This window comes from Scomber japonicus, chromosome 14 (genome assembly GCF_027409825.1).
Source record: "Scomber japonicus isolate fScoJap1 chromosome 14, fScoJap1.pri, whole genome shotgun sequence".
Taxonomy (NCBI): Eukaryota; Metazoa; Chordata; class Actinopteri; order Scombriformes; family Scombridae; genus Scomber; species Scomber japonicus.
Genome location: NC_070591.1, coordinates 17,671,932 through 17,689,252, shown reverse-complemented (window position 1 = coordinate 17,689,252; position 17,321 = coordinate 17,671,932). Strand labels below are relative to the sequence as shown.

The following is a 17,321-nucleotide window of genomic DNA, read 5'->3' as shown; positions in this document are numbered from 1 at the left end:
CCAGTTGTTGTCCAGTGTCACATACTGATTTGACTGGTAAATGTGTTGTGTTATGTCTTTCATGTCCACACTTCACTGATGATAAATACAGTTAGACAGCTCAAAAAACTAAATTATTCCATTTTTCATGCAGAAATTAAATCTATTATGATTTTATAATTTTTTTTATTTGCAAATAAAATTTGCAAGGAAAATGAATTTGGTATCAACTTCCGGGTGTGTGTGTGTGTGGGGGGTGGGGGGGTGAACACCTTTCCTTGTCTGTACACATCGCCAGTGATAACACATCTAGCCAGGAGAATGCAGGAGAATGAGGAACAAAACTGACCTCATTTGCCATAGAAGAGGTGGGGAGAGCATATTGGTTTCCCGCACTTCCCTCTTTTGCCTGATTACACATTTTCACAGGGTTTGTAGGAAGTTGGGACACCTGCAAGTAGTGAAGTGCACAGTGCAGTGAAAGACAGTTTTGACTGCTAAAATATTGAGGCAAACCATTTGTGAGTGGTTGTAGAAATTGCTTTTCTGCTAAATTTCTTTCATCTTGGGACCTGCTGTTTGGACGTTTTTGGAGTCGTCTTGATCCTGTGTGACTGTCATGCCTACTTACACTGTGACTGTTGCCACAGGGAGCCAGTGGTTTGCGGGAACAGATGACTACATCTACATTACACTGGTTGGAACGGAGCGATGCAGCGAGAGAACACTGCTGGACAAGGCTCTGTACAATGATTTTGAGAGGGGAGCGGTAAGTGACGTTACACTGCTGCAGAGCTGTGAGGATGAAGATGACATATACTCCCAGTTTTATCTTCTTATGAATGATCAGGGTCCTGCATGTTATTGGAAAAAGAGGAAGTTACAACAGAGATGAAAATACCTGAAATTAATTTAGTTCATTTACATTCAGCTTTGGTGATAAAACAAACACAGTACTGTATTGGACATAAGGAGCACTTTTAATTCCAATGAAAAGTATCAGTTCAGATGGTGGGTTTGTTATGCTTCTATGTACAACACATGTATATGTCAGACAACAACATTTGTTTGATTTCAAATGACAAATATTACCTGAAGATGGGGGTGTACTGTAAGTTAACTTATCAGACTGCACATATTAATAATCAATCTTTATTGTCCCCAAGAGGGGGAATTCGGTTTGCATCAGTCATAAAAATAATAAAAAAGACAAACACACAGATAAGAACAAGAATGACAAGAGTTCACAGATAACCAAGCAAAAGTGAATGTAAACAGGTTTTTTGAAGGTTCCAACATATATTTTAGCATCAAGTTGTCATGCTTTATACAATTTTTTTTAATTAAGGCAATAATTAAGGCCTATTTTGCCATTGAGATTAAAATAAAATGTATAATGTATATATAATAAAATGTAGGAGATTTGAGTTAATCCTCCATCCCAAAATAACCTAAAATGTAAGTGGGAAAGAAAGAACTAGTCATTGAGTGAAATAAAATTACAACATGTTGTAAAATGTTACAGTTACACAGTATGTTAGCTTCTCTCTCAGCATTGCTCATGTCAAAGATGTTTTTTTTATTCTCATCAGGAGAACTCACATCAGTGTTTTTACATTAAATTTTTATATGTGCATTTTGTTCATGAGATATAAAAACAGACCGATTACATTTTAGGCCCTTACTAAACACACATGTAAAATAGATCTTTTTACATACAAGCCACAAAACAAATGATTAACACCTAGTTTAATAGTAAGGAAGTAAAGTTTATTTGTATAACACCTTACACACATAAAATCACAAAGTGCTTTACATAATGAAAAACACACTATTAAAAATAGCAGTGAAAACAAACAGTGCAGGGCTGACAAGTTAATATGACAGCAACAACATATAAATGAGGACAGAGACACATAGAATATCCAAAACACAGATGAGGAAAGAAGTAAAAAAAAACAAACCAAAAAACTAAGGAACTGTATTTCCAGCACCTGCTGTTTGTTTAGCTGCTGACTGAATTGCAGGTGGACTCCTATGATGTGAGGGTTGGGGAAGACCTGGGTGAGATTGTGCTGGTGAAGATTGAGAAAAAGAAGTACTGGATGCAGGATGACTGGTACTGCAGGTACATCACAGTCAAGACCCCAAATGGAGACTATGTGGAGTTCCCATGCTTCCGCTGGCTGGTGGGTGACAAGGAAGTGGTGCTGCGGGATGGACTAGGTATTCTGAAGCTTATTTGTTTGTTTGCCTAACAGACTACCTGTGTCCTTCTTTTCATCAGTCAGAGCCTGAAAACACAAGTGAAACAAGCATGATCGACTCCATCTTCTTAACTTTGTCTTGTGTCTATTTCAGCACGCCTGCCTCAGCATGATAAGACCAGTCTGGTCAAGCAACACAGACAGGCAGAGCTTGACATGAGGCGCAAAAACTTCAGGCAGGTTTACTTTGCACATGCACAATAACATGTCTGTTATTGAATGTGAGTCAATAATACCCTGCTGTCCTGTATAGATGGAGAGAGTGGCAGCCAGGATTTCCTATGAGCATAGATGCTAACAGACACAAGGATCTGCCCCGGGACATCCAGTTTGACAGTGAGAAGGGAGTGGACTTTGTACTGAACTACAGTAAGGCGTACGTGCTTCCTCTAACAGCATGTCTGAAAGCTTTATCAGGTTTGCAGTATCTGAGAAGGCTGAAGCTGTCAGTGGAGCATCAGCCTCAGAGGTCTTTTTCAATGCAAAACATTCCTGATGAGATCTGCAGCCTGATAACATACCACTATTTTCTCTATTCAGGATTACCTGCAAAACAGAGGCACCATTGTGTATTTATCAGCAGGGACATTTGCATTGTGACTCATGCAAACATGTAATCTTGCACATAAACAACATGAAAAAGATTCAAATTATATCTATATCCTATGTGCAGTAGCCTCCATGTAGTTTTGAGCAAAGCTAAAAATGACAAAGCTTCGAAAATTACATATCATTTTTAAATATTTAACTGGAGAAGTAGCTCAGATAATAAAAAAAAAGCTTTCCATTTAATGCTCTTCTCCTTTTCCTAATTTGCTTTTAATTGCAGTTTTTGTCTGAAGAATCTATATTTTTACCTTGCTGATGTGAACACAGGGACAAATAAGAGATCGATGATGATAATAATTATGATAACTATGAATTTCCAGAATTGAGAACCTGTTTGTGAACCAGTTCATGCACATGTTCCAGTCCTCCTGGAATGACTTTGCTGATTTTGAGAAGATCTTTGTGAGAATCAAAAACACAATCTCAGGTCAGCTTCAAACAGTATATTATGTTATATTGTATTATATTATATTACATTACATTACATTATGTTATATATATTATGTCTTGTGTCATATGTTATGTTTTATCCAGAGTATGTGATGCAACACTGGAAGGAGGATTTCATGTTTGGGTACCAATTCCTGAATGGCTGCAACCCTGTAGTGATTGAAAAATGCACTAAACTCCCCGACAAGTTTCCTGTCACAAATGAGATGGTTTCTGTCAGCCTGGAGAGAGAACTGACTCTGGAGCAGGAAATAGAGGTAGACACACAATTATCATGGCTTAATTTTGCTTTCTTTTAATCTCTTTCTTTGCATTCTTTTCCAAAGTTTCATTCATTCATATATTTTCAGTCATATCAGATGACAGCAGTTCGCGGTTACTATGCCATCTTAAAGCTCAATGCTCTGGCTCCAGGCAGGTAACATCTACATAGTGGACTATGAGGTGATAGACGGCATCAAACCTAACTGTACAGACCCATGCACCCTGCAGTACCTGGCAGCTCCCATCTGTCTTTTGTACAAGAACGCTCAGAACAAGATCTTGCCTATAGCCATACAGGTAAAGTGATGTTTAGCATCAATATTGGGAGGGGGGTTGCACTGTTATTTCATTTCTTTTAGTATAGACCCATTCCTCATCTTCCTCCCCCGTCCAATGTCTTTCTCAGTTGGGGCAGACTCCAGGGGAGGACAACCCGATCTACCTGCCCACTGATGATCAATATGACTGGCTGCTGGCGAAGATCTGGGTCCGCTCAGCTGACTTCCAGCACCACCAAACCATCACACATCTGCTCAGGACACATCTGATCACAGAGATGTTTGCTATCGCCATGTTCAGACAGCTGCCCGCTGTCCACCCTGTGTATAAGGTAGTAGAAACTCAGATTGATTGAATTGACTTCTAGTTTGAGTGATTAACTCTGATTGATGCACCTTCCCACAGCTACTCATCCCACACGTGCGCTTCACCATCGCTATAAACACCAAGGCCAGGGAGCAGCTCATCTGTGAGTGTGGGATCTTTGACAAGGTGAGTGTGTGACTGTATACTAAAGCAGTAAAGAGAGATGAAAAGGAGAACAAGAAAAGGGAAGTTGATTGTTTCCGTTACGAGATGAAAGAGAAACAGGAAAAGAAAAAGCATCAAATCTGCGTGACTATTATAATGTATAATGTCACTTTAGTCACAACATGACATCTCATAATCAGTCTTTATTGTTTTCTGGTTTATAGTTCATAGAGGATATTATTTTTGAGTTAAAACCAAACAAAAATCCAACAAAAGAACATACAAAATAATGCGAGATGGAGAGAAAAAGACCCCAAAAGGCATATTCATTATCTCTGTTTAGAGATTCCTTCCAGACATAAATAAATAAAAAGTATTCTTCTTTTAATAATAATTTGCATCTGATATGAAAAAGTAATTTATTCAATTCAATTAACTCCTTAAAAATCCTTCACTCTAAAGTCCATTGCCAGTATGTGTGCACTGGAGGCTTCAGGTTTCCATATCACACTTGTGTAAGTTGAATATTGGACCATAGTTGGGTTAAAAAAATGTGGTGATATCACAAATCATGCTCGTGGGTCCACACCTAGAATTTAGATTTGAGGTGAGCACAGAGAAACTTTCCACCTCCAGCAGATGAATATGAAAACAGACTTCTTGTGCTAAACTCTGCACATACATCATTTTGCAGAGCGAGGGGAACAAGAAGAAAAAAAAAATTGACTGGAGGGGAACTACAGCTTTTTGGCTCAACTCTCGAACTCTTGAACAATTTTTGGTTGTATGAGTCTTTCATTGCATAAGTCATCACATGCAGAGCCACAGGATGTCCAGTGATTCCCTTCACTATAATTCTATTGTCTTACTATACTCCTGCATATAGTAGAGACCACTGCTCACGTTTCATGCAAATCTAAGTCTAATGTCTTGCTTTACAAAGTGGAATGTAAAATCTTGTACATTTGAAATCAGCATCTGAATAGTATTGACTTTGAAACACAATAGAAGTCAGTTAGCCTAAACAAATCTGGTGCAATAGGCATTCAGCGTCAGTGAAAGCATGATGGACAAGAATGTTTGGAAATTAGGAGATGAGGAACACACTAATGAGGAGTCCTCTGTCTTTCTGACAAAACATCTAAGGTCAGAGGAATGAATCATTTTGGTGGCAATGACTCATCTACTGACACAATAATTTAATTTTAAGACATGAATTAAAGGCTTTGGGTGAGTTACAGCCATTTACAGGTTAACTATATTGTTCTGTTGCATGTACTGTATGATGTGTTTTGTGAAATCTTCTGTGCTGTAACAAGCACAGAATTCAGCTGCAAGGATAAGAATTGTGTCTTTTAAAAATTTCTCATCAAGGCAAACGCAACAGGTGGAGGCGGTCATGTCCAGCTCATTCAGAAGGCCGTGAAGAGTTTGACCTTCAGGTCTCTGTGCTTCCCTGATATGATCAAAGCCCGCGGTGTGGACAAACAGGAGGAGCTACCGACCTATTTCTTCAGAGACGATGGACTCAAGGTGTGGGAGGCTACAAAGAGGTGAGGTGAAGGAAAGACAGTCATAACAAAGGGAAAATAGTGAGAGGTGTGGGGACATTTCTACTCTTGTGTGGGAGTGACAGATTTTCAAATGGAGAGAAGTAACAGCATTTTTATTGCCTCTGTACGTGACTGCTGTGCTGTTTGCTCTTTGTCAGCTTTGTGTCAGATGTGGTGCATATTTACTACACCAGCGATGAGACATTTCAGGGAGACGAAGAAATCCAGGCCTTCATTAAAGATGTGTGCAGCTTTGGTATGCAGGACACCGATTACTGTGGTAGGTAGAATTCCTCTTTAGCATTGCAATAACAATCAAAACGCAGCGACTAAACAATACATTACGTTTCTTTTTCCAAGGAGAGAAACAACTCACACACCTTCGATATTTCATTAGTCTAGGTGAAGACAGGTACAACAGGGAACAGAGAGCATTACAAATTCATATCTGCTCTATCATAGACAGATGTTTGAGGAGGAAGACAGGTTGCCTCAGGAGTCTGACAGTGTCATTGTGTTGCTATAAGCTTCCTGCATTTCACCACAAGAGCTTCCACATTGCAAGCATTACCAAAGAATGTGTAAGAAAGATTTAGGCTTAATTTGTCAATTCTATCTGGCCACAATTTGTGCACAGAGTTTCCTAAGTCTCTGAAAACACGCGAGGAGCTGACAGAGTACCTGACTGTCGTTGTGTTCACTGCTTCAGCCCAACATGCAGCTGTCAACTTTGGACAGGTGAGTAACAGATAATCAGCAACCTGACATCCAATATTTCAATTTATGTAAGACTGATTTACTTTTTTTTTTTTAAGAAAAAAGAAGATAAATTACATGTCAGCTCTGCCATTGTGGATGAATTCTTGAAGATTAGTTGACATGCATTATTCACAGTTACTGTCAGTGGGTCTGCACACATGCACACAGTGATGAAAGAAGTATTCATATCCTCCATCCTGGCTTAAGTAAAAGTACCACCACAACAATATAAAATGATCCTGTACATAATCCTAATATCAACAACTAAGTATCAAAGATAAAAGTATTCGTTCTTTAGAAAAACAGTCCCTGAGTGTGAGGTGCTATTATACAGTATGACATCATTAGATTGTCAAAAGTAGCATTGACTGTTGACAGGATGGAGCTACTTTGAACTGCTTTATGTCAGTCTCTGTCCACTGGGTCACAATAAAGAAAGAAGAAACAATGAAACCTGCAACACATATGTGTATTTTCCTTTTTAAATGAAATATTGGATAATTTGATCTTTTTAGACCTTGTACTCTACTCATAGACTAAACTCATAGATGCGTTTTATAGATATTTATCATAGATTGAAGCCTCCAGTGCACAAACACAGAGAATGGACACAGTGAACATGAAGATGATTTTTGAGTGAGGAGTAGACTTTAAGGAGGTAATTGTTTTTTTGTGGAAAAACCTCATCAGGTAGAAATTATTATTCCAAGAACGTATTTTAAACCATGTCTGGAAGGGATCTTTAAATTTAATATTATCAGATGAACTTCAGTACATTTATTTACTTACTTGCCATGACTGTATGCTCAAACTGTATATTTGTGCACACTGTGTAGTATGACTGGTGCTCTTGGATTCCCAATGCCCCATCTACCATGCGGAGGCCCCCACCCAACAAGAAGGGCTTGGCAGATGTGAACTTGATTATTGAGAGTCTCCCTGATCGCGGACGCTCCAGCTGGCACCTGGGGGCCGTCTGGGCCCTCAGCCAGTACCAAGAGAATGAGGTATGGAAAGTGTCCAAACACAGCAGCAATCAATCGCGCACTTTCACACACACCTGTCCCACAGACTGGGTTGTTTTAAGGGCCAGACAATACAATCATGACTTTGACATAAACTGTTTCTGATTTCCCGCAAAGCTTCCTTTTGCTTTATTTGCTTTCCTTCTTGCGGTGACCCATCTCCTCCCTCTCTCCCTGCAGCTGTACCTGGGCATGTATCCTGATGAGCACTTCATTGAGAAGCCAGTGAAGGCAGCCATGGAAAAGTTCAGGAAGCAGCTGGCTGAGATAAGCAGCACCATCAAGAGGAGGAATGAGGGAAAGAAGCTGCCGTACTACAACATGTCCCCCGACAAAATCCCAAACAGTGTTGCAGTTTGAGGAATATAATCATGTCTCTACTTTATTTTGCAAAACGCACAGTGAAGTTCTGCTCATGGTCTAAACATGTTATAAAACCCTATGATATATGATTTTGATACAAACCTTAACTTTGCTTTTAAAGTAGTTTTTTGGCAGTTATTTGGACCAAATTGTTATATTATAATTATTACATAGAGCTGCCAATTTAAATCTATTTTCCTCTATAGAGTGTAGTTGAATAAATGTTTGATTGCAGTACATCTGATAAATATAATATGTACATGAACCTTGTCAAATATGCTGTAATGTTTCTGTCACCAACAAATTCGGCCGGCATAATGTTTAATGTTAGACCCCATGATTCACTCAATATGCAATAAAGAAATGAGCCAAATCACACAGCTTTAAAAGTAACTTAATTTTTATTTGGTTGTTCTTTTTATTTCTACATACTTTGTTCAAACATGGGAAATTAAACTGAAAACACATCAATATTTCTTTTAAAAACATAAGTACTTTTACCAAAGTTTTTACAGTTACTATTCCAAAGAAAATTCACAGACAAACTTGTGGAATGATATCATAAGACAGGGGAACAGTCATATATGTTCAAGTCCAGTCAGTAGTAAACAAATGTAGCTTTATGCAAGTTACACTTTTCCCAGACATGAAGGGTTTAAGCAACAGGGCGGAGACAGAAACAGAAGAATCTAGACTTCAACCTACAATACTGGGACAGTGTCGCTGAGAAAAGTGGCTTTCCTTCTCAGTCGACGTCCTGATCAAATGGATACTAAACGTGAAGAAATTAGCTCAGAGTGATACAGACAATAAGAAAAAGAAAGACAAAGCTTCTCTCAGAGAGAAACATGCCAGTGTGGGGAAAAAACCATCTTAATGTGGCCTCAATACTCATAACTTCTGTCTCAGACTTTATGAAAGGAGCCAGCTCCTATCAGTAGAAAGTAAATAAACACAATCTACTATCCAGCTTTAATCATCTTAATATCAGACATATGTGTTAAAATGAAATACTTAATAATTTGATTGTGAAAGTTAATGTCCAGATAATGCATGTTTAAAACAAAATTAGACAAGCAATTTAAAAATGAGAAGGAAGAGCAGATGATCACATTAAGGATCCACAACCACTTTTTTTTCTTTTTCTTTTTTTAACACTAATATCTAAATGGTAAAAGAGGTAAGTGCAAAACAAAGAGTGAAAATGATTTGTCTAGTATTAATGCCTGGGAAAAAAAACTAAGTGTAAGTTGCATAAAATTACCAATGAAAGGGATTTTAAATGAACAAATTGTACTCTGTTTTCTTTTAAAAATAAATACAACACAAAATAAAGAAAATCATTTTATACCCAGAGGACACCCTGGACATTAAACACCAGTACATAACTATAGAATAGAACAACAACAAAAGGGTAATTGCACTTTTTATCTGTCTAATTGCACAGAGCCTTGTGGGTACTGAAGTTTCAGAAAAGCTTCTCGTTACTAGGTCTTAATCCGACTTGATGCACGACAACTCCCTCGGCTCATATTATGTATTAAAATTATATTAGACTCCAGATCTCAAGTCACCAAGGGGCATATACACAAATACAGTATGCATTGCTGCAAATAACAAAGCATTGATTTCAGTTATTGCTGCTGCTGCTGAGCAGTAATCATCAGGTATGTTGTTGGACCATCGTTGTTCACAGACAGTATACTGGTATCAAAGACAGTTTTTTTTTTGTTTTTTTTTAAATGTGTGTGTTGCTGGAATGGCTGTGAGGCTCAACATGAGCCTGGCATTGCTGTGCTCCCACATACACAAAAGCACTTACAATGGCTGAAGGCCCGAAACATATCGCCCTGAGAAGTCAACTACTGCCCATCTCAGACTGCACCAGCAGATGGCGCTGCAGTCAGCTCCTCAGTCAGTGATGATGCATACATATGGATGCCTTGCTCGGATAAATGATCCGTTTAGTGATGAATGAGGAGTGAAAATGTTACCCTGATAGAAATGCTGAAATAATTGTGTTGACAGTATTCAGTCTGTGCTTCTTTTCAGAAATGTGTGTTGGGACAATTTGTCTCATCAGAGCAACATACAGCCAGATGTGAGAAACATTTTTCAATCAAACAGAAGATTCAACATGCTGGCTGTCTTGTGATTAAATACTAAAATAGACATCCTTCATCATGTGATGAGAGTCTCGTAGGAAACAAGACACTTTCACTGAAACGGAGGACTTTTGTGTGACTAAAATGCTCGTTAATGATCCCATATGTCACGTCCACACTTCAGATGTCTGTTCAGCACCCTGAAGTATCTGCTGAAGTGTGCTCACATAACTGAAGAGATTGACTGTGAAAGTGCAGGTCCTGACCTGCAGAGCAAAAATTAGCCTACAGCTTATTCCTTTTAAGCAGTCAAATTTAAAAGGCAGTTTTTTTTTCTTTAAATCAGTGAGGTCGGAGTAACGGGAGGACAGACTGAGAGCAGACAGCGGTGGATTTCTCAAGGCATATCCCATGACTAAGCAAACAAATCAACATATTAAAAACTGCACATGGAATATCACACTGTAAATACTGTGTCATCCGCATGATAGAAAAACATGAGCAACGCCATTTATGCCCAAAGGCTCTTGTTATGATCTCAAGACATGGAAATTATCTCGCAATTTCCTGTGACCAGTAAAAAAAATGTTGCTTTTTTTGTTGTTGTTGTCTTTTTTGGAATATTTTATTTATTTAGTTTTATCATTTTTTAAAAAGTTTACATTCTCAAAGCCTTCAGAAAGTTCATGTTGGGGTAGAGAAGTCTTGTGGCTGGATTTTCCATTATTTCCATTAGAGCTACGAGCCTGAGCCGAAACAGAATTTGGCGTTGACGTGTTATATTTAAAACTCACTTTTTCTGTTTCGACTAAATGTTTCTTTCAGCAGTATTCCACTTTTTCCTCAAAATTCCTTTTTTGTCATCCATGGGAGGGTGTATATATTTATATATATATACACGTATATGTGCGCATAAGGAAATGCAATGTCAAAAACAAAAAGCAGAACAGGAAACCAACATTTCCAAGTTTGTTTGTGTGTGCTCTCCTCCGTGTACAACATGTAAGACTTAATTCATATTAAAGAGGGAAAAATGATAAGATAGAAGAAAGGGGAGAATTTGTGGGAACTAAAAAACAAAAGTGCTTCAATGCATGTCCAGATCAAGGCCTGGTGGGACCCAGGCCCGTGTGGAACCGATGGATCTGTTGGGTGGGGAATGCGTGCAGACTCTCAGACCACAAAGAGGGCAGTAGCTGGAACGTTCCAGGGATCTGATGTGCAGCGCTACATACTGATCCATGGCAGGTTAGCCCAAGACTCACTGGAGGTAAAAACAACCAAATCAAACAAACCCACAACAAACAAACCACACGTCAGAGACACGTAGACCTCTGGAGCCGTTTGTGAGTCTATTTGTCTCAGTCCTGCTCTCCCAGAGGTGTACTCGCATGAGTGAGAGTGTGTGTGTGTGTGTGTGTGTGTGTGTGTGTGTGTGTGTGTGTGTGTGTGTGTGTGTGTGTGTGTGTGTGTATAGAGTGGTGTAATCCAGGCCTCTTCAGACATTTACAGAAGTCAGTAAAAAGAGTCCAGTCCTGGAAAAGGAAAGAGGCAAAAGCGTGGATTGAAGGTGGAGAGACAAACAAGGTTTGATAGGAGGAATGTGAATAGAAGGAAGTCTTGCTCTGTCTGTGGATTGAGATTAAGAAGACCAGAGAAGGACAAAAGGGCTAATCTGGGTTCAGAGGGAGGGGAGTGCCTGGTTGTTCCTCACCAAACATTTCCATAACTGCTACTCCTCACTGTGGGCCTGTTTGTGTGTGCACTATGGAGTAGGACCACCAGTGGCATGGACTGAGAGGAGGTTGGCCGTCAGACATGGAGCACCTCCATACTGTAGTCCTCTGTCTCTGTGTACTGGGAGGAGTTTGTGTCCGACTGGGTGGGGGCCAGAGTCTCCTTGTTCTCCAGACTCGGCTCCATAAGCGGCGGCTTCTCCAACACCAGCTTTTTACACGTGTCTGGCCGGTTCTGGACGTATATGACCCGGTTGTAAGCCTTGAGTCTCCTCCATAGATGGATATAGACTTTGCACTGGACGTACATGAACACCAGTCCACCTGTGAAGCCGATGGCCACCACCACCAGTTTGGTCCAGAAAGGCCATTCCAGGATCCCTGAGGGGTGAGAGAGGGAGGACAGACAAAAAAGAAAACATGCACATGTCAAATACAGCAGCCCTGACAATTACTGCAAAATAAAAATATTTACACTAATACATGTACTTTATCTAATATTCAGGAGGTCAAAATGCACAAGCGCATATACACAGGAAGAAGGACGAAGGCTCAAGGAACTGCTGCAGATTTTAGTTGTGTTTTTCCCCAATTACTCATATTCAACCTTGATCTACTACATAATTTAACAAGGAAGACGCGTGGTTAGGGAAGCTATCATACAATGCAATATACTGATGGACAGGATATCATTACATTGTATGCAGTGTGCTATATAGCCTCCTAAGAAGCAGGCTAATGCTAGAATGTATGTTGTTGCAAGTTGTAACACATTTATCTCAAAATCATGTATCTGTTCATATCTCTGCTGAGGATTTTCAGGCATGCTGCAGTGTGACACTTGTTTGAGACAGTTCATCCATCACAGTGAACATTGGGTCTGCATTATTTTGTCAGAGTTAATATTAATGCAGTGCAGACTTGCCAATCAATCTGCATTTGTCACTGAATTAAAACAACAACAATAAAGACCAAACATGTTGTTTAATGTGTAATTATCTGAATCTGGTAGGTTTTAAATCAGATTCAAAGTGCTTTCATACTGAAGTGACATGAATAGAAACAACTTATTTTATGGAAGGTGGGAAGTTAAAGTTGGAGTTTAAAGAAAACCATATTTTTAGTAAATCTTAATGATCTAACTAACTTGTTGATGTATTGAGGTTTTTTCACTTGTTTAATAACCTTTCATTACATTTTCTGAGTTCTGAGTCTGCATATCGAGCACCAGCACAATAATCTAAAACCCTGCAGCAAGCGTTATAAAATGGGTAGCAGTAATGTGCAGCAAATTTGTAGTTAATGTGCTAAACTGTGCAAAAACATTTGTATGGCCCTTGAGGCAGCTGCAGTATTTCTGCAAACTGCAAAATCCCTGAAACATGAGGTTCTAAGAGGTAAAATTGAGCACATTTAGGAAGTGTAAACCTTTTAACAAACGGCAGCCATCCAAAACTAAGAACCACAAAAGGGAATTTAAAATAAAAAAAATCACATCTATCTTCTTTTGAAAATACACTTCTGACCTTTAACTCATCAGTTGTTTCATGTTGGCTAATATATTTCAGAAAGGTCCACATTTGAGGGTTAGTAAATTGTATTCTGGATGAAATATACCTAATTCATACCTAATTATATTAGGTCTGAAATACAAAAATGCCTCACATGATGGGAAGTAAACAAACTCAAACAAGGCAAGCATCACACTTTCAGTTGCAGGATCAGGCGCTTTGCAACTCATTTTATGAGAAGAGATGTTTGTTATGGGCAAAGCTGTCAGTGAGGTTTGTTTTAATCAAATCCTGCTGTCGCAAAGTGTAACATGGAGATGAATCACAGCATGTTCCTTGATTCTGTGTCTGATTGCGTTCACTAGGTCGGAACATTTAGTGAATTGATGTGAATATAACCAGCCTTTAAGGGTAAAGAAGTATTATTTTTATCCTGAAATCAAGGCAGAAAGGGAAGGAAAGGGGTGTTGGAAAGGAACTGGATACAGCTGACAGAAAGGCTGATGGGGAAAACACAGCTTGAAAGTCAAAAGTTCAAAGGTGAAAAGTTTACCTGGGATTCTTCCGGCTGCATGGGTAAAGAGAGTGTAAGTATCATGTATTACCAAAAACACACAAAGTGATAGAGAAGGCAAAACGCACAAAGTGCAGTCAGATATCACAGTCGCACACTTCAAATTGAAATACAGCATGCAATCATAAACATTTATTCTAATTCAAAAAGTAAGAAGAAAATGTACATTTCAGTGTGTATTAGATCTAATTCTGCTATTATCTTTGCAAGCAAACTGAGAAAAAACTATTATAGTTGTGTTGACTTGGCAGAGGACAAACAGGACTGGTGAGAGAGTGTTTGGCATCGCTGTGGTGATTGAACTTGATAGCCCTCAGGGACTCCAACAAGTCTGAATCATCAGGTTGGGCTAAACAGGCACAGCCGGCTCTTCCATCTGCACACTGTCTCAGAAACGCCAAATACGCCGGAGAGGAATGAGTGGCAGCAGACACAGTGCCAGTGAATGCTCCAACAGCTCATCATTAAAGCAGCCTCCTCCATTTTAAGCCCTGCTAACAAGTGTCAGTCTTTCTGTTACCCAGAGCTGCTGAGCACTTTGGTCAGGGTAAATATACGGAGCAGCACTCGCTCTAAGACATGCTAAATGGGCTTTTAAACTCTTAGTGCTGTTTTCTTCTTATGTAGGGTTTCTAAAAAGGTCATTGTGCCCTGCTGACCACTTGCTGTATGTGTATAGCTTCAATGGTCTTTGGCCTACACTTAAAGGATGGGTTCACAGTTTTACAAGTCTGTCTTAAGTTAAGTTAAATTAACACTGAGATTGTTTTTTCTTGCTGTAATCATTCCTCCTGTTCATACTGACTATTAGAAGATCCCTTCTTAATACACTTACAATGTAGGTGATGGAGAACAAAAACCACAGTCCTCCTTCTGTGCAAAAAATGTATTTAAAAGTTTATTTGAAGTTAAAATGAAGCTTCAGCTGCTCAAATAAATCAAATCAAGTAGATCTATTTCAATGTGACAGTATTTTAAGTGCCAGAGTCCCTCTTTTTGATGACTGATGAAACACAAAGAAGGAATTTGATGCTAAAAAGACTGTAAATGTGGCAGACATTCACTTGATATGACTGACTCAGCCTGCTGAAGCCCCAGATGAACTTTTAAATGCATTTGTTAACAAAATTACAGCGTAGACACACTTTTAATAGCCAGTATGAACAGGAAGAATGATTACATTGAGATCATATGGCCACTTGAAAGTTGTTTTAAGACAGACTTGGAAAAATGTGAACTTATGCTTTAAGATGAAAACAACCCAACAAAAACTGGTCTGTCTGTTTACCATTTAAACACAAAATTGTCTAATCATGCACTCAAGCATCCATCTAAACCTCCAAAGAGAAAAAAAAATAAACAAAACATGGGCGGTGGGGTCAGCCAGAAGACGCCACAAATTCCTTGAATTTTTTCACAGAATTAATAAGATCATGTTTTTGGATCATTACCTCTCAGCTGTCGAGTTCAGTTCTTGCAACAAATACGTAAGCATTAAACTTTAACTACATTTGTCAGTTCTTGTGGTCAGTGTAACTACATAAACTTTTTTATACCCTTGTGAGCAACTTTTGTTAATGACATTTGTTCCTTTAACAATAAATGTCATCTTTTCATTTTAATTCACACCAGACACACAAACTGAACCTGATCTAACCCCCATCAAAGAAAGGAGAACAAACCAAAAATCACCTCACTTTGCAATAATGGCCTCACTCTGAAAGTCTCAAAGTGGATCTCAGAATGATAGATATAAATATCTATTTTTTAAAATCTCTTTCCTTTTCATCTTCTTTTATCTTTCTCTTTTATGTACTATAGGTCTGAAATCAAAGTGAACTGGATTGAACCAAAAGCCTGCAGACAGAAAATCATCTCTAAAGCAAACCCGCAAACTCCTCTACACATTTGTTCGGTCTCAGCGGCAACTTTGATGCCCACTGAGCTACCGCAAGAATGAGGCCAAGCAAATTACGCCCACTTATATCTCAATCTTAGAGAACATTTCACACTCAGTACTCACACCACTGAAACAGCACAGTGATACAGATTTGCAATTAAACACATCACATGAATGACTTAGAGAAAGTGGGTGAACAGATGATATAACTGATGACACATATAACAACACTGCATCCAACAGAGACAATCACATTACGCTTGTGTGTGTGTGTGTGTGTGTGTGTGTGTGTGTGTGTCGGAGTCTGAGCTGACCTTGTCTGATTTCATCTGCTGTTCTGTCGATGAGAACGTAGAGAGACCACACCACGCAGGTGATGGCGATGACGTGGAAGGTGACCGAACACATGATCTTCCTTCTCTCGCTTGCCGTCATCTGTAGCTTCTCCCACTGCCACCGAGAGCAAGAGGAGGACAAAGGAATGACATGAGAGGATGTAGAAAGCATGATGTCAAACAACACTTAAGGCTGATAAACTGTTGGCTCTAGTAGCAGTTTTCTGGAGCACCTCAGAGTGTGAGCTAAATATTTGATGGAGGGCATTCAGTTCGAGTATGATCTCGATGCAATGCTACATTACACTTCTTGGCAGAGCGAGCACACAGCACCCTGGACAGAGAGGCTAGGTACCCTGCTGCCTACCAGCCTGCACAGCTCACACATTTCAGCATCTTGTATGTCACAGGCTGCACAATATATCATCAGGAAACGTGCCCATGGATACAAAGACAAAAAAAAAGAAAACACAATGCCAGCACCATCAGATTAGCTCAGACTCTGCAAATAGGCAGTTTAGGATCATCGAACATATAAAAGAACACAAAAGAAATGGAAGAGTTTGGGTGTTCATGCCATGATTGTGGGGTCAGTTTGACGAGACGACGTGTGCGTTTCATTAAGACATGAAACCAAGCATCCATTGATAAACATTTCTTAGTAATACCGGGGATCCTCCTATCATCTCGAATCACCAGTGAAATTCAGAAGCTATTAACAGCGGGGCATTTGTTTAAGGCCTGTTGTGCAGCTAATGAAGGGTGGAGGAATTTTAATTAGAGTGTCTTACTATCTTCAGGCCACACCGATTGATAAGAGCATTTAATGGAGGAATACTGCCCCTAAACCATTTGAAATGAATCACAAGCCCCCCCTCTCCACCCCCCCACCCATAAGTTCTGCTTATAAAATCAGCTTCAAAGCGCAGTGTCATGCTTGTGTTATCTGCATGACAGATAGGAGACAGCTTTTGGCATTTTCAGCTTCATAACAAAAGGAACGATGTGAGTTTAGTTGTGACTCTGGGAAGCTGTGCTCCAACAACAGACTGATTTTATTAACTGAGAAGGAATTAATCAACATGAGTGTTAATTACTCTTCAACGAACACGTGCAATTCCCAACATATTAACACAAATGC

At 39.2% G+C, this 17,321-nt stretch overlaps 2 protein-coding genes across 3 annotated transcripts in view; one reads left to right on the top strand and one right to left on the bottom strand.

Annotated features, from left to right (window-relative positions):
* The first annotated feature begins 428 nt into the window (after positions 1–428).
* On the top strand, positions 429–8,087 carry alox5a (arachidonate 5-lipoxygenase a). The gene is made up of 14 exons (XM_053332821.1): positions 429–748; positions 2,007–2,205; positions 2,341–2,422; positions 2,500–2,622; positions 3,176–3,282; positions 3,390–3,562; positions 3,720–3,866; positions 3,976–4,179; positions 4,254–4,340; positions 5,694–5,872; positions 6,031–6,152; positions 6,510–6,610; positions 7,468–7,638; positions 7,837–8,087. The coding sequence occupies exons 1-14, from the start codon at positions 599–601 to the stop codon at positions 8,014–8,016; spliced, it is 2,025 nt and encodes a 674-aa protein (XP_053188796.1). The 5' UTR covers positions 429–598; the 3' UTR covers positions 8,017–8,087.
* Positions 8,088–9,065: 978 nt separating this feature from the next.
* marchf8 (membrane-associated ring finger (C3HC4) 8) overlaps positions 9,066–17,321 on the bottom strand; it is a 73,486-nt gene continuing 65,230 nt past the window's right edge. For both annotated transcript variants that reach the window (XM_053333097.1, XM_053333098.1), the window contains 2 exons: positions 16,160–16,295; positions 9,066–12,241 (listed from right to left, as the gene is read on the bottom strand). In XM_053333097.1, the coding sequence (XP_053189072.1) occupies positions 11,937–12,241; positions 16,160–16,295 (441 nt within the window). In that variant the 3' untranslated portion in view covers positions 9,066–11,936. The remainder of the gene's footprint in view (positions 12,242–16,159; positions 16,296–17,321) is intronic.